The 23,510-nt window shown below is 36.3% G+C and overlaps 1 protein-coding gene across 4 annotated transcripts in view; it reads left to right on the top strand.

The window, feature by feature from the left end:
* The first annotated feature begins 1,321 nt into the window (after positions 1-1,321).
* Positions 1,322-23,510, top strand: part of LOC130247086 (uncharacterized protein KIAA1522 homolog) — a 64,865-nt gene continuing 42,676 nt past the window's right edge. Inside the window, exons 1-2 of one of the 4 annotated variants that reach the window (XM_056480269.1) lie at positions 1,322-1,572; positions 3,341-3,634. In XM_056480269.1, the coding sequence (XP_056336244.1) occupies positions 3,397-3,634 (238 nt within the window). In that variant the 5' untranslated portion in view covers positions 1,322-1,572; positions 3,341-3,396. Of the gene's footprint in view, positions 1,573-1,790; positions 1,878-3,336; positions 3,635-23,510 lie in introns of those variants that run through there. The other 3 variants (XM_056480270.1, XM_056480272.1, XM_056480271.1) reach the window with 3 other exon arrangements.

Genomic DNA, 23,510 nt, shown 5'->3' with positions numbered 1-23,510 from the left:
TAAAATTAACTACCAATATAAAACACATTTTTGTGTTAGTGCATGTGGGATTAACTATACCATACAGTCTTGCACAGAGAGTGGTTGTAGGGAATGTACTCATTTTCATTGTACTCATTGTATTTTTATTATTATTATTATTTATTTATTTATTTTTTACCTCAGGAGCTGAGCCCACTAAAATAAAAATCCTTAAAATCGCACCTGAGTGTTACATTACTCAGGCCCCCCCTAGAATTTGTAAAAAATTTTGGCAGAAAAAAAATGACTGATTTTGTGGTGGTAATTGCCAGAAATTTGTGGACAATTTTGCAATTAAAACATATATATATATATTTTATATATATATAACATATATATAACACATATATTATATTTTATATATACATATATATAACATTTTAAAAAATTATTTATATATAAATTATTTATATATAATATAAGACAAGATCTAAAACAGAAATAAACAGTAGGGATTAAGCCAAAGGAAGGTTGTGTGACCCTTATTTCATGATCTTACATTAGCTCTCTCAGATTTCACTCCCCGGAGCATCTGATATCATGAACCTCACTCAGGACATGTGTTAGAGCTTCCCCTACCATAATACACCTAAACTACAGATTGGCGTAAAACTCGGTCAATGGCAGGGAAGTGTTTTCTCTTGTCAATGACAGGGAAAGAGTTACAGTAATGGCGAGTTCAGACTGCATGATTTTAGCCCCGATTTTGACTCGCCGGCAGGTTTTGAGAAATCGCAGACAAATGCTTGAAATGTTTTGGTTGTGCTTTTTGTACAAAAAATATATATTTTATGCTTTGTGGATTTCATAAAATATTCATAATTGTGACTGAAATCTTGAAAATACATTTGAGATCTTTTAAGAAAAGGCCAACATTAGAATATTTTTCCTGATTTTGGTGTATTGATTTACTTTTAGACTCACATTACTGCACAGTCTATGCCCCAGTCATGTGCAAAAACATGCTACATCTCAGGTTTCAGAGCTCATAAATCACCTGTAGCTGATAATCAACGTGGCTTATGCAGCCCTTTGCTCTTTTTACACAATGATCAACTTTTGGCTTCATTTTAATGCCTCCAAAACAAATACAGCCTCCCCATCAAGAGACAGAATAGTGTCCCTTCACCACCTCTGATGAGGACAAGATAGTAAGTTAACAAAACCAACAAGTGGACAGGGAAGAGAAAGAGGAGGAGTGGACAGATGTCTGAGTGCGATAAGTGAAGGAGGAGAGAAGTGAAATTGTGTGTACATTGTGGTGAGAGAGACAGAGAAAGAGAGACATAAGAGGAGGAGAGAGTCATGGAGGGAGGGAGCCAGCTTGTCATTGTGAAATAGTTGGGTGGAATACACGTGTGAACTGCAGTTCCTCTCCGCACTGCGCTGAATGGTGACCAGCGACTCAAACAGACAGGAGGGGGAGGACTGACCAGCATGGAGCTCCACTCACCCAAAAAGAGCTGAATAAACAGTACAACACAGCACTGCAGCAAAGACAAGACACACACTGAGAAACACGGACAAAAGGACGCAAGAAAAGAAGGCAAGGTACCCTCTGGTGTTTTTGTCTGCATGTGTCTAGCTACATATAATGTGCGTTTATGAATGTGACAGCTGTTTTGAGTTGCAAATTGTTGCCTTGTACAGTAAGTTAGTGTGATGAGAGTTTGAGTTTCTTCTTACATGGGGGTGTGTATGCTACTGCATCCAGAGGTTTTGTTGCTGGTCAAATTACAGCATTGAGGTGTTGGAAAGATGGATCTTTCTTCTCTGCGATATGAAGAAATAGAAAAACGTTGAAAGGAGAAATTACAGAATACATAGCCATCTCTAGCAAGCCAAAGCTGTTGCGGGTGAGTTGGATGTTGTGGAGTTTACTTCTGCTTGTTTTCCCTGACGAACAGGAACTCTTCACTGCCAGCTTTTGCATGAGGTAGCGTGTTTCTCCCCTTTGCGCTCTCTGCTACTTTTGTTTTGTCTCTCATACCTCTAGATCTCACACCATGACAGATTAGAAGGCTTAGCGAGAAGAAACGTTTTCATGGAATGAGGGTGCCACATTTGCACGAGAATGCTAAAGCAGGACTTGCAAATACCTGATACAAAACTAACATCAGACATCTTTTTTTAGAAGAAGTAATTGCAACTTTTCTCAAATATTTCCTTTCTTTTCTTAAAGACACCTGGCACATTAGCTGAAGTGGCTGCTCAATCCTTATACTACACAAAATATAGTTGAGGGTAATCAAAACATTGTAGGTTCAGACTTGTGCACTAAACATAAGTGATTTGAGAGGTATTGAACTTGTAAGCAAGTTATACTGCATTTTGACCACATTTGGTGTTAAGATCTGGCTCTGTTAATCCAATAACAAGTGGACAACACTCATTACAGGTGTAAATGGGCTATGAAATACTTTTGACCACTTTCCAAGGTAGTCGAAAATGCATTTGACCTGATTGCTTTGTTAGTGTAGACCCTCATGTTGAGGAATGTGTTCAAACAGCTACCAACTCTCTGCCTACTGACCTAATTCTTTAACATCACAGGACATCTTGTTGAATGTGCTAGCTGGATGAGCTTTAAACTAAGATTGTAAATTTAGTTTGAAGATGAATAAAGTAGTGATTTGTGAGTTTGGTGTAGTTTTGCAGCGATAAGAACATAAGTTATATCCGCTGCTGTCTTTATCAAATTTAATTGTCTCCTTTTGTGTTCATATGTAAATTGTCTATTCTTATTTCTCAATATTATATTATAAGCAGAAACATTGATAATGTGATTTCATGCTAAAAAGATGCCCAGAAAACAATTTTGTGTTTAATAGACGTCTAATAGACATCTAAAAGTAGACAGCTTGGCTAAAACAAGGCTAAACTTGGGCTGTTAGTGAAAATCTAATAGACATTTAAGAATAGCCCAAAACTAGACTAGTTGCCAATTAGACAGATTAGACAGACTTTATATGTGTAGTCGGTCATTTCAGTTTATTTGATGACTAGTCTAGTTTTGGCCTATTCTGAGACGTCTATTAGATTTTCACTGACAGCCCAAATTTTGTCTTGTTTTAGCCAAGACGACTATGTTTAGAGGTCTATTAAACATCTATTGAAAACAAAAAATACTTGCTGGGTAATGGCCGTCATTTTGCCAAGTAGGATATGTTTCTGCATCAAAACCCTACTTGGTCCCAAAACAACATTCCAAACAAACAGTGTAGGATATGGCATGTGGTGCAACAGTTTCATCTTTAAACATGTCGGAATGTTATACATCATTCATGTTTCTCTCTTCTCTCTGTTGTTATTGAGGCAGGTTTTGTTGGGATACAAGTGCAGTTGGGTCAAAGATTGGTGATTGGTGCCCTCAGGATGTCTAGGAGGAGCTCTGCAGGAGATTTGGTGCCCAAAGACATCACTGAGGTCCTGGCCCTTCAGGCTAGTAAGAAGAAACGTGGTTCGTCTTTGAGTCGGGCTTTTAGTTGGTTCAAGGGCAGCAAACGCAAGAGGAGTCTCAGCAATGGACAAAGCAGGTCAGGAGGCCCATGTGGACGGTCTGAAGAGAACACTAAAACCAAACAGATTCCTGCCATCAATGATGCCTCTAAAGGTAAGCAAAAGCTCTTTGCTTGCTTCAGTACCTGTAAATGCAGGGTATTTATAACCTGCCGAAATGTGTATTACAAGCTTTTTAAAGCTTTGGATTTGCTGATGACAATCAAAGATGATTTTGATACCATAGATGAAAAGGTTTACCATACCATATAGTTAGCCACATTCTCTGGTGCCTGTCTGTCTAATCCTTGAACATGGTATTTCTTTCTTGTATTATTTGTATGGTTATCGCTGGGACATCACTTATCCAAGGCGGATTAGGTTATAATCACACGGGCATGCCTTCTCTGGAATAACTTTCTGTTTATTGCTGTTACTTTTTGTTTTGTTTTGCATTTGTTTTGGGGCTCAAAATCTGTACTGGACAGACAATACAGCTTTTGGCATGGGTCCCATCAGATGCATTGTGTGCTGTTGTCATGGGTAAACATTGTTAGGGTATATATTTTAATGCTATATAATAAGAATTGTCATATTCAGTAGATTCAGTAGGTTAATCTGCTCAGTGGTTAGTACTGTTGCCTCACAGCAAGAAGTTTGCTGGTTCGAGTCCAGGCTCGGCCTTTTTGTGTGGAGTTTGCATGTTCTTCCTGTATTCGCATGGGCTTCCTTCAGTTTCCCCCACACACCAAAGACATGCGGTATAGGTAAATTGAGTGTGTGTGAATGATAAAGATTTTGAGTGTTTCCCAGTGTTGAATTGTGGCTGGAAGGGTATCTGCCACATAAAACAAACGCCAGAGCAATTGGTGGTTTATTCCGCTGTGGTAACCTCTGATAAATCAGGAACTAAGCCGAAGGATAATGAGTGAGAGCAAGGCTAGATATATTTGCTGTACACATTCATATCTGTTTGATCAGAAGGGGTTTACTTATCAATGTCCAAATAGCCACAACACCTAAACTAGAAATTAGCAATCACCTACGTAGCAACCATTCAGAACTTCCAGTTGTGCCCTAGCAATAACCTTTCAATTACCATTCATCCAGGCATAACAATATTAATCCTATAATTAAGCAAAAATACAACTTCCCAGAACCTCCTAAGAACACTGTAGTAAAAATATAGAAACTACTTACAATCACATGGAACTTTCTAAAAATATTATAGCAATTACCCTGGAAAACTTTAGCAACTACTCATAACTTCTTAGCAATGCCCTAGCAACACCTAAGCAACCACCCACAACAAATGAACTATAACCGTTCACATGTTCAAAAATCCTGAAACCATTTAAAAACACCGTAGCTACAACACAGAACATCATAAGAGTTTCCCCCCTAAAAAAACAGAAATCAGATAACAACCCCCCTGCAACATCGTTTAACTAGAAAGCAGTGCCACTCTTAACACCTAGACAATCACCCATATAATCCAGGCAACACTACAAATTATGTGTAGCGGTTAGGGCGTTGACACACGCACTCTGGTGCTTACGGCGACCCGAGTTCGATTCTGCCTCGCGGTCCTATGCCGATCTTTCCCCTCTCTCTGCTCCCCATGCTTTCCTGTCAATTTTCTCTACTTTCCTATCCAATAAAGGTGAAAACCCTGAAAATATTATTATAAAAAAGTCTAAAATTTGGCAACACTTTAGAAATCACTCACAAAACTTTAGGAGTATTGAGGATCTCTGCCATGTAGTATCTGTTTATAAAACACTGTGTACAATCTAAGACAGTATGAGCAATACTGGACATTACATGAAAAATCATGCGCTCAATATTTTTGTTAAGTTTTCTTGGGAAAGTTCTCCAAAGCTAATCCCAGAGGTCCTCTTGGACATTGATTCTTTTAAACCTGCTGGACCACTTTATTGTAGAGGTCCAACCAGAAAAGGAGCCTATTTTAAAAGACTCAGATTCTAGATTTTTCTCTTCCTACCCCCACAAGTCTCACACTCCCTCTGATACACTGAAAAAGCACAAGAGTTGCCAGATTGTGTGAGTTAGCAGACACTTGGGACTTTAGCTGGACACACACTGTGCATAACATGTCATTCAGAGTCTTCTTGTCTCATATTCTCTCATTAGATTCCGAGATTTATAGTATTTTCTGATCTTCATGGGAAGAGACAAAGCCAAAGTGTGCAAATGTCTGAGAGATTAGACACATGGCATTTTATTAAAAGATGACTGAGAAATTTCTCTAAAATGCCTTTTTATTATTATCACGTTACTTTACAGTCTGTTTTTATAGTCTCTGACACCTTGTACAATAAATGCACTTCGTTTTATTGAATGTACAATTGCTGTTAAAATCTTTAAAGTATAATTTTTACTGAGTGTGGTTCATAGGGTGTTTACTGATTACTGATGGGGCCATTGCAGAGGGTTCCTCAACAGTCAGGGATCCCTACATTTGAAACCAAGTTTCTCCATATTAGCCACAGTCCTGCATACTAGCCATACAAGACTCATACAAGATTGCATAGCTATGGCATTGGTTTCACTTTGATCGAAATTGCTGGTGATTATTAGAATCAGTACCATCTTTCTTCCCACTAGCATGACAAAAGAAATTTTGGTCCATTTACCTTCCTTCACTTCAGATTGTATTCTGATTAGCTCCCAATGACTGAATGACCCAGGGGTCCCCTTACAGACAGGGGCCCTTAAAATTGTCATCAGATGTCTCCCTACTAGTGACAGCTCTATGTATTAGCCATGATTTATATTTTGGTCTATATATGAACGTGAATGTGAAGTGAACCTTGTCAAGGATGGTTTTACCCACACCCAAAAATTGATCCCCTGCTTTTAACCCATCCAAGCAGTGGACAGCTACTCCAGCATCCGCGCGGCAATTAGTGGTTAGGTACATTGCTCAGGGGCACCTCAACTGGGTATCGAAGGTGGAGAGAGTGGGGTTCCCCCTACCTTCAATTCCTGCCGGGACTGGTAATTGTCCCTGCAACTTTTTCAACTCCCTAACCACTAGACCATAACCCCCCCACTATGGTTATGGGTTCCCCTTCATTGAAATGGCTGGGTGTCTTCTTAACAGCAAGAGGACACCTAGAATTAAGACCCGATTTCTCTCTGCTAGCAATAGCCATGCATACTAGCCGTGGTAAAATAATAACCTACAAGACTCTATCATGTTTTGATCTGAGTCTCCTCTGACTGAAATCATTGAAAGTCCAAAGAGCTGTCATCACCTTTCTCCTTACTAGCAGCAGCACTGCATGATAGCTATGACAGAAGAACTAAAGAACTCATCTACATGACTCTAGGTCCCCTTTGGTTGAAATCATGTTACAAAGAGTCCCCCTTTATTGAAATAACAAGGGGCCCCCTTGACACCCAGTGGGCACCAGAATAACGACAGACTTTCTCCCTGTTTGTGATGTTCCTACATGCTACAGATGTAAAAAGAGCTTACCCATAAGACTGTAGCCACTTTTGCCAAACTGTCCTAAGGAAAGTTGGGTTCAGTTCCAGTTGAATGACCCAGAATTCTGAGCAGCTGTCTGTCCATAGCTAGCTAAAAGGAAGCACACTGTTTATTTTTTTCTATAATTTAATATAAATAAATAAAAGGAGTCCAAAAAGCAGAAATCAGCTGACTGGACCAGATCGGCATGGAATGGAACAGTTAGGCCCGATTCTAATTTTGTACCCCTACCCCTTCCCCTTGGCTCTTGAAACAGAGTGTGAAGGAGAAGCTGCTTCTCGTGGGCCCCTCCCCAAACAAATCAGTTGGGCTGTCCTGATTCAGGACATTTCTGGGCTTAGGGGCTCATCAGTGCAGCACTAACTCCTTGCGTCACCCCTGTTTCACTGAGCTCAGCCCCTGTCCACCCCCTCCCTCCAGCCAGAGTGCTCTATCAGGTCCGGAAGCTTTTTGAGGAGTGAGATCACTGTGCATGGGATTCCCTCTAACTCAAAACATAGACACATTAAACATTGATCCTTTATCACACATGAGTGAGAAAGGGGAATAACAGAACTGTGTCTCAGTTTGACCAGTCAGAGAAAGCTTTTGGGACTTTGCCATGAGTGGACATGAAAATCCTCTTAAAGCCTCAATGTTTTATAGTTTACATTTAGATAAATATAATAAGGTAAACTCTTAAGTAGGTCTTAAGATCTTATTTACATATAATTTCATAATTTTGTGTTCGAAATCTAGTTAAATTGTGCTGCAAAATGTGCCGACAATAATCCATGGTTTAATTTAAACCTCATTTCTATTGAAACATGTATGTATGAATGTTAATTCATAGTGACAAACTCTCACTATTAACCTTAATAACTATTAATAAGCAGTAGATTCGGAGTTTATTCATAGTTCATAGTTCAAAGTCATAGTTAATAGTTTATTAATAGCAATAATTGTACCTTAAAGTGTGACTCCATGCATTTAAATCGATTCCTGACTGCATATTTGTAATGATGAAATTGCGATTTTAAAATTGAATAACTTTGGCCATATTTTACCAAGAGTATGATCTGCGATAAGTGTAAAGTTTTCCTCAATTGGTCAGTTCCAGACATCTGTTAGCGATGATCTTGAATGCCAAGGCAGAATGATGACTTGTGGTCAAACAGAGGAGGGCTGAATGAAACGAGAGCTTCCCGCAATAGCTCTGAAATAAAGACCATGTGAATGTTTAATGCTGTTTGGAGACACTGATATACACCCCTATACACGTCACAGAAACACGAAAGAACACAGTGACAAAGGACAGCCATTTAATGTTCCAAACACTTCCCTGCCCAGGCAACGGTTAAAAAGTACACAAAGAAAAAATAAAAACTGTGAAAAACAGTTAAACTTTTGACTTTGAGTCGAGGAATGTCATTACATATTTTCCTAAGAAGTATATTTTGTACTTCAGAGAAGATTGTGATGATAAGTACAACCAGTAAGGACAGATTTCAATAGAAAACTCTTCAGATTTACACAGAATTGTACCACATGTCATTAACAAAGTTGACATATGCTCATTTACTAAATAGTTTTGCTTGTGTCACAGCTATCTGCAGTCATATAGTTTTGATTAATTAAATAAGTTATTCTGATTGTTTAAGTGGCTATAATGTAGTTCAATTTGTTGACTTCATTACAGTTGGAAATCATCACTTCGATTTTTTAGTCTAAACTGGTAGTCCTAGTTTGTAAACAAAATCATCGGTAAGGAAGTATTTTACGTTTAACCATTTTAAGGGAGAAAAATGTCTTGAGAGAAACACATGACTGCTGAATTTACCAGTAATATCTGGATGCAGCCTTGATGATGTAAGCTGAGACTGCATATCTCAGTGATGCAATGCCAGACACAATGCTCTCAATAAAGCTAACGAGGTCACTGTGAGGGTAGAGTTAGGGATGGGGTTAGGTAAGCACATTAAAATAATAATTAAGTTTTTTTGTTTGTTTTTTTACATGTTAAAATTTTGGTAACACTTTACAATAACATTCCGTTAATGTTATTTCCAAGTACTGGATTGCAGCTGGAAGGGCTTCCAATGCAAAAAACTTATGCCAGAGTAGTTGGTGGTTCATTCTGCTGTGGTGATCCCTAAAAATCAGACTAAGCCGAAGAAAAAAAATTGTAAAACATATGCTGGATAAGTTCCGCTGTGGCGACCCCAGATTAATAAAGGTACTAAGCCGAAAAGAAAATGTATTAATTAATTAATTAATTTATCAACAGAAGAAAAGTACCTTTCCAAATTTATTCAATGCTACTGGCTCCAAACTTTTGACTTTTCTTTATATTAACTCTGCTACCTCTGTACATTGTTGCTTGTGAGTCCCAATCAGCCAAGTCGTCTCATGTGTCTTAGTGTTTGTGAGCTTCATTATGTAACTCACAGTAATGGATACACCTGTTGACATGTTCGTCACCGTTTACTCCAACAAAAACTTGGCCTCTGTCACCCTCTCCCAACCTTTGCAAGAAAACATCACTGAGAGCTTATAAACAGCCACTCACTCCATTTTTTATTACCTTAAGAAAGCATTTATTTGTTCAAACCTGACAGACGGACTAAGGCACACTTCTCACACACTTCATTTATAGTCAAGATAAGTGGGAAAAACAAATCCCTTTTACACTTTTTACTGACTGCTACACCTTTTTTCTGGACCGTTTAATGGTGACTGTGGCCATAATGTTGGTGTGGTGAAACAAGGACACTAGCATAGTGATAATAATGAATGAAATGGGAGTTAGAGACTCAGAGTGAAAGTACAGGAATGAGGATAGTCTAAAAGAAGCTGCCAAGGTCATGAACAAATTTTCTGACCTCAGTCTGGGTCATGATGGTTACACCCTGTTGTCCGACAAACACACACACCCATACTTCACTGCTGGGACACCCGATAACAGTATGGGGACATTTCCTGTTGTCATGGCAGCAGCCCATGACCTCTCGACCTCTATATCACTTTGTTTAGTTCTAATAATACCACTGGAGATGGAATAATCTAGCCGGGGTGTCTATTAGTGTGCTGTTTGCACAGCAGTATACTGAATTAACATCACCATCAAAGAGCCGTTTTTATGGTGGCTGAGAGAGCTTAACATGCTGCAATTAAAGAAAACGCATGTAATTACAAAATATTCCAGCAACCCATCCATCACGTTTTAGGATCCCCTTGAAACATTTCTGTTTTGTTCTGTGCTCCTTTAATTTGCTTGTGTTGTGAGAAAATGGAAGCGTTTTCTTAATGTGTTTTTTACTAAAGGGCACCTATTTTACCCCTTTTTCAAGATTTCAAGACTCTTTTGTGTCTCCAGAATGTGTCTGTAAAGTTTCAACTCAAAACACCCATCACATTATTTATTTGACCATTTAGAATGTTGGAATTTGCTGCTCTGAACACAATAGCCGCATTTCCACTATCGGGCCAGTGCGAGCCAGGGCTTTAATCGGGCCAGGCCGGGCCAATAGCCCGGGAGGATGAGAAATGAGGCCAAAATCATGTCGCGTTTCCACTGTCGGGCTAGTTGCTCGCAGCGCGTCACGCAAACACAGCCCCCAGAATGTCCCCCGAATCAAACGTCACACAACCCGCCCACTTCAGCGGGAACAAAAAACTCAAATTATAACCACAAACACAACCTGGCATCACTACGAGAGCTGGAAGATGGAGAACACCGAAGCGATTGCTTTTTTACTGTTTGTGGTCTGTTGGTGTAAGGCCAGACAGCGATCCCTGGATAAGGACATTCGAGTTCGGCGGCATTTACTTCGAACACAGATTTTGGCTGCAAGGCGCAAAAGAGCAGCCGAGCGACGAGAACGACGATAGCAAAACAAATGTAAGGGAAGAAAGCATCTTGTCTCCTCTTTACCTCACAGGAAAACTCCGCCTTTGTACGTAACCCCGCCCCGAAGCCCCAGTTGGCCCTCCTTGGCCCAAGGTATTCGGCGGGCCGAAAAAGGCCGGACGCTGGCCCCAAGGAAGCCCCGCTTTGGCCCGATTACGCCCCGGAAGTGATAGTGGAAACGCGACTGGCCTTGGCTCGCCCTGGCTCGCTCGCTTTAGGCGCGATAGTGAAAACGCGGCTATTGTAGCTGTTTTTGTGGCCTGTGCCTTTGATGCTAGTTCTCCCCACCCACCATTCCCACGTGCCTGTCAGAGTGTGCCTCAGTCTACACCTCGGCTGCATCAGATAAACATGACAGTGACAGACAAGAAGGAAGCAGATCTCATGTAACGTTTGTGAGAAATAGTACAGTAAGAACTTTCCCAATGATTTGTTTGATGTGTTTGTTGTGGAGTTGATACAAGCCTTTCTGCATTGGTGAGGCACACACAGTATTGTTACAAAGTTTCGACTCACACACAGCAGACACACACACACACACACACAGTATGCGCGTTTAACTTTGCACTGTAAATGTGACAGGATACACATTAATATGCACTGCTGTATGGATATCTGTTATGTTAATGTACAAAATAAACCTGATTTACCATCCACAACCTGGGACTGAAGCGTCTTCTTTTATAATTGTATGACATGCGGCTGTTACAAAAGTGCACTGTTTTGAAAACATTTTAAACTTGTAAAACTCATTCTTGATCCCATTTGATGACGATTGATGATCACAGAGAGCTGAACAGATCTTTTAATCCCGGTTGCTTTGCGCATGTCCTGTCTTGTTGATGTAATTATACACGTTACTATGGAGACGTGTTAATACATCACTGTCAAACAAATTTGGTAGGTGTTGAAACCACACTCCTATGTCACGTTGTGGTGGCTCTCAAAATGAGAGGGATTTGGATCCTATTTTATGCCAGGAAATTTAAAAAAAAAGAGAGACTTACTGTCTTTCTATCACCCCAATATGACTTTGGACACATTATACCTACACACAGTTCTGTCCAAACAGCTTCCAAAAGATGATTTTCATCATAGGTGCCCTTTAATGTGTTTACAATGTGAGGATTTGCAACACATGCTGTCAAACCAATTAGGATCTTTTCTTAATTTAATTAATTGCCTGTATGTGTGCAGTATGTGAAGCTCTGTTGGCCACTGAACATTGATATGTTTGTAATGTAGTCAAAAATGTATTGTTTTAGTCATCATACTTTAACATATCTCAGTTTCTTCATTCATTCATTCTTTTTCCTTCGGCTTAGTCTCTATTTCAGAGTTTGCCACAGTGCAATGAACTGCCAACTATACCAGCATATGTTTTACGCAGCGGATGCCCTTCCACCCATAACCCAGTTTTGAGAAACACCCATACACACTAATTCACACATACTCATACTCTACGGACAATTTAGTTTTATTCAATTCACCTATTCCACATGCCTTTGGACTGTGGGGAAGAACTCGGAAGAAACCCACGCCAACACGTGGTGAACATGCAAACTCCACACAGAAATGCCAACTGATCCAGACGGGACTCTTCTTGCTGTGAGGCGACAATGCTAACCACTGAGCCACCGTGCCACCCTATCTCAGTTGCTTTAATGTGTTAAATTATTTTAAGAACTTTTATGTATGTGACTTTTGTTTTAAATTAAATTAAAGAAGGTTTTTAGCTGAAACTTTGGTTCTGGTAATTCATAAAATGTAAGTGAAGGGTTTATGACACTTTGAATGTAAAAAAATATATATGCAGACAAACCTAGATTATTAACTGTGGCTCCTGATGATACAACAGCTGTGTTTCCATTCAAAGATGCGAATTAGATTCATGAGGAAACTTGGAATATCGCATAAAACCTTTGCAAATAAAGCAAGATTTCCATCCAATGCATAATTGTAACTTTCTGATACATTGTCACCAAATATCAAAATGATAAAAGGAATTTGCTTAGGTAGGAGAAGCCACTGTGACCCTTTTTCATATTAAATTACTTGTACCTTGTACAAAACGCAATGGACGTGTAGCGGCTTTTAAACACTTTTTGATTAAAGATTAAAGGTTAAGATTAAAATACTGAACCACTTGAATGATGGACTTTGGCTTATGGATTTTCGAATCACCAAAAAAAAACATGTGTTTTACAATGTGGTCGATCCTCTGGTTTGTCTATTAATGCTGCCCCATTGCACCTATTTATGTTATTACATGATCTGTTATAGCAGATCACCTTACTAAATCACCTGACTTATGTGTATGCTGGAATTTATCTGGTAAAAACACATAGTTTATACACATTTTTCTTCTCAGATGAAAAGTTTATCCTACTGAATTGTGTGCATGCATGTTTAATGTGCATTTTCAAAATGCATATGCATCTTTGCATTTCTGTTTTTATGCAATATTCCAAAATGTGCATAAAAAAGTTGATGGAAACTTAGTTATTGAGGTCTTATGAAACAACCAGCCTGTTGTTTTAAACACAATTAAAACAACACAATTAATAGCAGGCTGTCTTGTTTCTCTGTTCTGTTATTTTCTCAAGCAGGATAAAAATAGAACTGAGATAACAACTATTTACTAGTAACAGCAACCAATCATTCAGTCTGTTTGTTTTCCGTTGGTCTAAGCTACATATCAAAACTGCATACAGTCTGTGTTGGTGTGAACAGGCCTTGAACTTTGAAGGTAATGTTATGAAATATTATCAAGACAATGTTTTTAAATCAACATAAAAAATGTCCACGCTAAAACAAAAAGACTGTATTAATGAGGTAAATTGGAGCAATTTTTAATTTATGTTAGCTGACAACCAAAACACTCAAATGCTATACGCTAATGGTATTTGTTCAAACCTTTACCAAAGTGTCATTTAATGAATTTTGGAAGCATTCAGGAAGTGCAGCCTATTTTTCGACATGTCAGAAAGCTATGTTCTGTCACTCTAAGACAAACATCTCACTAGGACATGAATGAGGAAAGAAATCTGTCCGGTTTTGTTGTTAAGCACAACACTTTCTCTCCCACGATTAGCTCTTCATTGACACTCGAACACCTTGTGTTTTGCTTTGTCTCCTTCCACCTGGTTGACACGAAGATACAATTCTGCTGAATATCTTTTCAGCTCTTATAATGGCTCTTGACTCATCATCTCGGCTTGACCTTGAGTCTCTTGTACCTCCTTTAGCCTCTTCATAACTCTGGCACTGTGAGCAGGCATGCTAGGAATGAAGGCAGGGAACAATGAACTCACAGATATGCTATAAAGATTGAAGAAGTGCAGCTTTAGCTCTGCTATTCCTCCTTTAACTTGTAAACACCAAGAGTCTCAAACGATTAAAAATGGAGAAACAGTGCTAAAATGATCACCTGAAAAGGATGAGCGGTTCCTTCTGTGAGCAGGTGAATTGCATTTGCAGGTTGGCACTTAATAAGCTGCCCGTATGTCTGCCAAGTGTTGGATCTGGTTGGAATGCAGGTGGATGGAATTTGACTTGATGCCGTTTGAATTACACCCCTCATTCCTGGATGGCAATATCCCAGCTAATCCAGAACAATCACAGATTTGTGCTAGAGAAACGTTAGCTAACACTTCTCACTATGGAATTTGTTTTTGTTTGGCTGTTTTGTGCTCTTCAGAACAGTGAGGACAGCATGTTTGAGTTACTGGTCAGTGGTGTAATAATGCATTATGAAGAGACAGCCGTTGCCAACTATGCACACATTCAGCCACTAGAGGGCAGTGTGGAACAAAATGCTCAGTTCTCTTCTCAACATTCATGTGCTATTTAGATTATTTGTGTACATTGGAGTTATCTGTAAGTTAAAATAAAATATTTTTGTACCATACTTTATGTAAAAAAAATCTGATATATATGTATATATATATATATATATATATATATATATATATATATATAGAATATATTGATATATTGAATAATAATGAGGAATTTTATTTGAATATCAATTTATGACGGTAATATAACTTCATAAAACTAAAGCTTCCCCATATATAATACCAGGCCCAAAATGACTTGAATGAAAGTTTATATATTTACAATATATAGGTATGTGTTTGACAGAGACTTAATTTTTTTTAGTTGAACCAAATAAACTTTCCTAGTCATCTTAACTTACATCTGTTAAACTGACTAAAAATGTTGAACTATGTATAAATAAAAAAAAAAATATATATATATATAGCTAAAACCTGATTAACATAAAATAAGCTAAAGTAACAAAAACATTTGTCATGACTTCTTATCATATAATTTATTGTGTGCTTACATAAATTTTTAGCACAGAATGTGCAATGTTTTTTTTTTTTTAAATTCGGATTAATTCTGCAGGTTGCATTTTACGAATTTTCATTGCCAATCCTAAGCCAATTGTTATCGTTTGTTTTGGTTCAATTTAAAATTTCCCCAACCAACACAGAGCCTGCGGGATCAGAGTGAGTGCTCCGACTTGGCCCCACCCTGATCCAATGTGCCATGTTTGCAGATATTTATAGTCATTTTTATAGTCCCAGTATTACTTTTGAGTGACTACTTCTGATACTTTTGAACATTTATCCTTTTCTCATTATCCTTTTTCTCATTGTTTAAATAATATGATTATTTGAATCAGTATATAATCTTGATATAACACATCATTATTTGATGGAATAATGACAATCATCACAAGTGAAAACATTTTTTATTCAAAACAAACAAACAAACAAGCATTCATTCATTCATTCATTCATTCATTTTCCTTCAGCTTAGTCCCTTATTTATCAGAGGTCCCCACAGCAGAATGAACCACCAACAATTTCAGCATATAAAAACAAACAAAACAACTTTTGAATAAAACAAATATTGTTTTATTTTATTTGAAATTTGGAAGAAGTAAATCAGGTTAATCAAATCAGGCATGGCAATATTTAATACAAAGTATATAATAAAAATGCACTGTGTGTTGACTAAAGGTGAAATTTTGTCTATTATTACTTATGAGCTCTCACATTTGTTCACATGCTTACTCACATGCACAGATGGAGGTCTGTTACATTTTTAGAGGTGCAAGAAAAATAAAGTTCACCTTGACAACAGGAGTCATGAACACTGCTAATTAAACTGTATGACTAACTCTAAACATCAGTGAGCAGCAGCCTGTTATTTTGTTATTTATTAATTATCTGTTATTTATTTAAGATATTTGTAGCCATATGAGATTACGAAAAAAAACTGATTTGAGAATGTTGTGGAATTTGAGAATAATACTTGTTGAATATAATTCATAACTTAACAATAACAAAATGTGCAAAGTTGTGGACCAGTATTTCATTGAAGGATTATGTTGCGAAGGTTAAAACTGCATTCCAAAATTTATAGAATAAAAAATGTCAATGTTATATTAGCTATTAAGGTATTAATTAAGCTTAGAAACTGCAGATTGTCTTATTTTCTAATCTTATTAGTTAATATTTATTTCTACCATAATTTGTGACTTTTAATATTATTTAATGGACTTGAGCTAACGTCAGCTAACAAAGAACAGCTGTATTTTTTAAAAGTAATGTTAACAATGATTAATGAATAGTGTAACAAATTAATTTCTCTTTGAGTAAGTTTACATGGACACCTATAATCCGATTTTAATGACAATACTCTGATTAAAAGTCTACAATGTAAACAGCGATTTTTGATTAATTTAATCCGATTAAGGTCATAATCGAACTAAACAGAAATTGGATTAAGACGTAGAGTATGCCAATTTAAGTCGCATTATTGAAGTGCAAACTATTACCATCATGGAGGATTTTCACCTAATTTTGCGACAGGATAGTCTATAAACTCATGACTGTTTGACACTTTTCTCTGCACCTACTGAGTCAGTGAAGAACCACAGACACCTGCATCACAAAATACTTAGTTTTTTTTCCCATTCGGTATGCGGTCTCAAATTCCATTTAAGCAACACTCTTCCAGCAGTTCTTACTCATATCCATCATTTGTCACGGGGGGCATGCATGAAATGTTCCTGAATGAAAGTGAAAATGCCAAACTGCAGTTAAAGTCAACAAATTAAAAATTGAAACACCCAAAATTACACAAAACTCCAGAAGAAAAGTGGACAACATGGTGACACAATGACATTAATCGAATTATATGCTATAACACGTAAAACGGGGCTTATGAAAGGAACATTCAAAAAGCAGGTCATGTAAACACCTTAATGTATTATTGTCTTATTCAGATTAAGGGGTATAACTCGATTACTGATGTCCATGTAACGTAGCCATTGTTAGTTAATATTGGCTTGTATTAGCGCATTAGCGATAACTAATGTCAACAAATTAAATGAAAATTGAAATAGCAAAATTATGGTGCTAAAAACTACAACTGGAAAAAAATAAATATATAAAAAACAATAGCACAAACAAAAACACAATACAACAACAAAATGTATCTCAAATTAAAATAAGAACAACAAAATGTATCTGTTACAGATAATAATAATAATAATAAATAATAGTATCTCTGTTATATTAAATCAACACTACTAGTATAGATTCCAATACACCCGCATGTCTTAATAAATATGTCACGTATGATTTTGACAAATGCCTATAAATAAACCAGGTATTTCAGTATTCTTGTATATTCCTAGTGTATGAAACAGGATGCAGAAAAGCAAGTTTCTAGCTGAGAGAAGGTTTTTTTTTTTCTGGAGAAGCTGATGCTTGAGATGAAAACAACTGACAGACTTTAGGGCCGACGAATGAAGCAACAGCAGGTAGGAAAGCAGTAATATCACTACACCTTCAGGGCATTATATTTCTGTCAGCTGAAATTCCTCTCTTTAGATCACAAGCCTCTAAAATAGCAGAGCGCTGTCCTCGAGCGCATTCACAGAGCAGGAGAAATCTACAGAATTCAGATGAGCTGGAGTGAGTCTCCACATCGATTTGTAAGGCATTATTAGCCATTAGTCTATTGATGTCCTCAGAAAGCTTCTTGTGGTGTTCAGACTACTGCTACTGAGTGTCTGTAAACTGATGATACGCTTGTCTCAGTCAAACCTGCCATTTCATGTGTATTTAAAGAGACAGTTCAGCAAAAAATGAAGAAAAAAAACATTCCACATGCAGTATTTCTCAGTGTGAATATCATGATGGAGGACAAACCCTATAGATTTACCAAATAAATCCTTTTATTTTATTTTATTTTTATTATTTTTGTTGTTCGTGTTGTTGTTGTTGCCTATATGGAGTAAACTAAAGTGTAAAATGGGGTTATCAAATGGAGTTTTACCGATTAATTCTTACCTCTTCCCCTTGGCCCTTGAAACAGAGTATGAAGGGGAAGGGCTTCAAATTTAACCCCTAAAAAATGGGACACCACTACAACCACTTGAATACTTCATCAAATGTCATCGCAAGCTCGTACTTCATATAAGATCGACGATGGCGACTGCTGTAGTTATTCAAGTTGCGTTATTTTATGTTATTTATCTACAGGAAATCATCGAAGGCAACAATATCATGCAATCATTATTTATACCATGGCCATTCTCAAAACTACATTAACACTATAAGACAACTGTAAAAAGCTCATTCCCAGCCACTAGACTTTTCATTATCATTGAGTGTCAGATGTGAAAGGATGTTGTGGGACTTCTATACAAGAGTCAATATTATGGATTATAGATAGCAAAATTTTGCATTTCTTTTAAATCTTTTTTTACAGCATGACAGTAAAACACGAACGCTGTTATTAATGTATTAAAACATATGCTTGTTTGTTGTAAAAATTCATTATAATGACAAAAATACTAATTTGTGCATCTCCTGACTTCCGTGTGCAGCTATGCTGCCGTTGTAGTTGGTGTATTCTGGAAAATTTTCGTACCCCTTGCTTTCGAGTGTAGTGCTGAAAAATCTCAGTTTCCTGCTCTTCTTCTAACAGCGCTACGCCTTCACGCTAATGAGAATTGGGACCCCTACCCCTCGTTTTGTGCGTTCACGTGAAGGGGTAAGGGTGTCCCAATTCTCATTAGGGGGAAGGGCTGAGGGATATAATTGAGATTGGGACCAAGTCATTTATATAGTGTCTTCAGGGCCTTAAAAAGTTTTAAGATGTCTTAAATCTCAAAAACTCAATTTTAGGCCTTAAAAAGTCTTAAATCTACTAAATCAAATTGTACTTAAATCTACTTGTTCATGTATAGCTACCCAATCTGGCCAACACCTATACAATCACCAACAATCCATCTCAATAAAACTTTTAACTTAAAAAAAAAAGTTAAATCTTTAACTCTATGTACCATAAAACTAAATTTTAAAGTACACTGACCTGATATTTTTATATTATTATTATGATTATTATTATTATTATTAGCAGTAGTAGTATTAGAAGTAGTATTAGTAGGATTGCTATTATTGTATTATTAAATGTATTAAATTATAATAATTGTTTGACAGGGCAAGTGGAAATCTTTTCCAACTGGGATATTTAAAAAAATCCTTAGCATTTAGCCTGGTATGAGTCTGAATATTTATTTGTAATGGTCTTAAAAATGTCTTAAAAAGTCTTAAATTTACCTTAGTGAAACCTGCAGAAATCCTGATGTACTATAAACAATTTTTATTTTGTTTATTTTATTTTATGAACATACAAAATATAAATGTAGAATATTTATATAAAAAAAAAAAAAATATATATATATATATATATATATATATATATATATATATATAATTTTTATATATATATATGTTTTTATTATTAAAAATATTATTTTATATTTTCTTTTTGTTTATTTAAATGTTAAGTCAAGACAATAGAGACAATTTAAAAAATATTTTATTAAATACATTTTATTTTTTATTTTATTAAGCAACATTGCTTGAAGGTGATGAACAACCAGTATGAATTAAACTGAAAAAATATGGTTATTGTGTTGGGAAAGCTTTACATGTTCATTCTATGTTAATTAATTACTGTAAGTAGTCTTTACGCATGATTTAGTCTTTATTTTAGGATATGATGCAGCCTTTTATATTTCGGAAAATTTCACATTTGTGTGCAACATAGCTGTAACTGAAGCTAAACTCACATGACCTTTTGAGATGTTAATTTCTTCATTGCATAATGATCTAGAAGAAAAGCACTGCCCACTGGAGATTTTAGGAGGGAAACTCAGTGCCTCAGGAATGTTGTTGACCTTTTCCAGGTACCAGTCGGGCCTCCTGTTCTCTTGATTCTCCTCCTTCATCCTCCTCTCACTGTAATCAACTGCCCAGCCTTTATAAATACTGAAAGCTTTGTGAATCATTGTTAATCTAAAACAGACAGAAAATGCAGGAGGCCTCAGCCAAAGCACATGCAAACAAAAAGGAATCCTGGGAATTACGTTATCCTCTTGTAACTTGGCCGGGGAACACTTTTAGTTGAATCGTGATACAGAAAATGACCATGACGACCATTTCAATTCTGCGAAACAGATCCATGCCTTATGCTCTGGATTTCAAACAGATCTTCTCTGCATAAAGTAGATTTCTCTCCACAACTGACCTTTTCCAAACATCATCCATATTACTGTACGTCTTCTGTTATTCGCAAATGTAATAAAGCAGAGCTGATTCTCTACCACAACCGTTTCTGTCAAACCATGCATTAACACAAACCATTCAATATCATGTTAGATTATGGGCTCTATTTTAATGATCCAAGTTCATTGTCCGAATCCACTTTTCCTATTTTAAAATTGTCATGAAACAGAAGTTAAGATGATCTTTTTTGCTCTATTTTGCATTGCGTAGTGTGTATCCTGTGCACCGTTAATGCACTTTTTCAATTCAATTCACCTTTATTTGTATAGCGCTTATACAATGTAGATTGTGTCAAAGCAGCTTCACATAAAAGGTCACAGTAAATAGGAACAGTGTAGTTCAGTTTGTAGTGTTTAAGTTCAGTTCAGTTTAGCTCAGTTCAGTGTGGTTTAATAATCACTACTGAGAGTCCAAATATTGAAGGGCAAATCCAACGATGCGCAGCTCTACAGATCCTGAACCATGCAAGCCAGTGGCGACAGCGGAGAGGGAAAAAAAACTTCACTAAATGGCGGAAGTGAAGAAAAAAAACCTTGAGAGAAACCAGGCTCAGTTGGGCACGATCATTTTAATTTCTCCGCTGGCCAAACGTCTTGTGCAGAGCTGCAGTCTCAGTGGCGGAGGCTGGAAGCTGGCCTCAGCGAAGACTCGTCTGTCTCTGGAGCGTCACAGGAATCAGTCTCATGTTCTCCACTCTTCCATGACCACCACAGTAGCTGCTCAGGATTCGGCCAGGTCCAGGATATGGAAACCTTGGGATCATCTCGTCGTTGGTCTTGGATCGAATCAGTGACTCTGCATAGTCTGAGGGCCTCGGGAAGAGTAACCCTAGGTGAAAATAGAGAATAAAGAGAATAATTAGCGTAGCTGATGTTCACAGTGTATATCAACAAGATGCATAACCTGTGTGGAAGCCCCCTAAGTGATGCACTAAGTGTATGCTTTACTGAACAGATAGGTCTTTAATCTAGTTTTGAATTGGGAGAGTGTGTCTGAGCCTCGGACGTTATCAGGAAGGCTATTCCAGAGTTTAGGAGCTATAAATGAGAAGGCTCGACCTCCATGCACTTCTTGCTATAGATGAGAATCATGAAATATTAGGTTTCCTGATAGAGAGAAAGAGTGAAAGGTAGTAAGCTGGAGGGAGGGAAAGTGGGAAACATTAGAAGACGACTGCACCAGAAATAGGACAAAGAAAGAAATGCTGGTGGAAAAAAATGATGGATCAAATATGCAGGTTTTTGGCATATTCGAGGTTGAGATGGGATGGGGTTTGAGATGTGCACTGTGAAGCAGTTGAATAATAAGTTGTTTTTGTGTGGTGTCGTCTTGGATTTCATGCCTAGCAGTAATGTATTAAGAGATGTCAGTTTGGAATTTTATGCAGCATAACATGATTTTGCCACTAATTTTTTTAAATTCGGAGACGGTCCAGTTTGGGGAAATGTGCGTGAGGGTGATATACAGGATTTACATTATGTTTTTCACAAATTACCATTAGGCAATTAAACAGCCAATCAATCAAGCAATTAACCAACCACAGTAATGTAATGTAATTAAATAAACTTAATTAAGAAGTAAATTAAACAAAATGTAGATATTTATACAATTAAATTTAGAATATTTCATACATCAATTACATTTATTTATGATTAAATTATTACAATAAAAGTATTATATTTAGAATTTATTTACAAATTTAACAATGAAATAAAGTAAAAATGTAATTACAATAAAAGTACAGTTAAATTTTTGTCATTATGCAATCAGTCAATAAATTAATCTCAGTAATTGAATGAAATTGAATAAACTAAATTAAGAAGTAAATTAAACAAAATGCAGATATTAAATTAAATTTGGTGCATTTAATTTCATACATTACATTTGTTTAAGATTAAACTATTACAATAAAAATATTATATTTGCAATTTATTTACAAATTTAACAACTAAATTATTATAATTACAAATAAATAAAGTAAAAATGTAATTACAATAAAAGTACAGTTAAATAATTGTCATTATGCAATCAATCAATAAATTAATCACAGTAATTTAATGAAATTGAATAAACTAAATTAAGAAGTAAATTAAACAAAATGCAGATACTCAATTATATTTAGTGCATTTAATTTCTTACATTAATTACATTTATTCATGATTATCTTATTACAACAAAATTACTGTATTTACAATTTATTTACAAATTTAACAACTAAATTTTTGTAATTACAAAAAAGTACAACTGTAATTACAATAAAAGTACAGTTAAATAACTGTAATTATGCAATTAATCAAAAAGTCAATCATAGTAATTGAATAAATTAAAATTAAAGTAATATAAAAAATATTAAATTTCATTTAATTCCATTTAATACCTTAAGTTAATGTAATGAAATTAAAGTAAAATGACTAATTTTATAATTAAATAGAATTAAATTAAGTAAATTAAATGTAAAATAAAAAGTGTATTAATTTTGTTCAAATCTAAAAATAAAATAAAACATTATTAAAAGCAAAACTAAAAAAAAAAGTACAGAAAACAAATAAATGCAAAAATGTTTCCCATTTCCAAATTTTCTTTAAGCTGCTATAGCATGTTCTTAAATGTTCATAAAAAATGAAAGAATCCAAGAAAACTTAGGACGCGTCCTAAAAATAAACCTAGTTTTCTTTTCTGCAGAATAATTTCCCCCTCCCTGACAATTCTTAACAGCTTTCATAAGATTCACCCACCCAAGGCTTAAGAAAACATATCTTGGATGGAGTCATTGGGATTTACTGGATGAGGGCAGAGGAAATAAAAGCAGGCAACCATGCAAACAGAGGTATGAACTGCCTAAGGCCAGATCTAGAAAAGACAAAGCAAGAGACAATATCAAACATACTCAAACATGTGCATCCTGAGAGTTAAACTGCATCAC

Source organism: Danio aesculapii, chromosome 19 (assembly GCF_903798145.1).
Source record: "Danio aesculapii chromosome 19, fDanAes4.1, whole genome shotgun sequence".
Lineage (NCBI taxonomy): Eukaryota > Metazoa > Chordata > Actinopteri > Cypriniformes > Danionidae > Danio > Danio aesculapii.
This window is presented reverse-complemented; position numbering and strand designations above follow the sequence as displayed.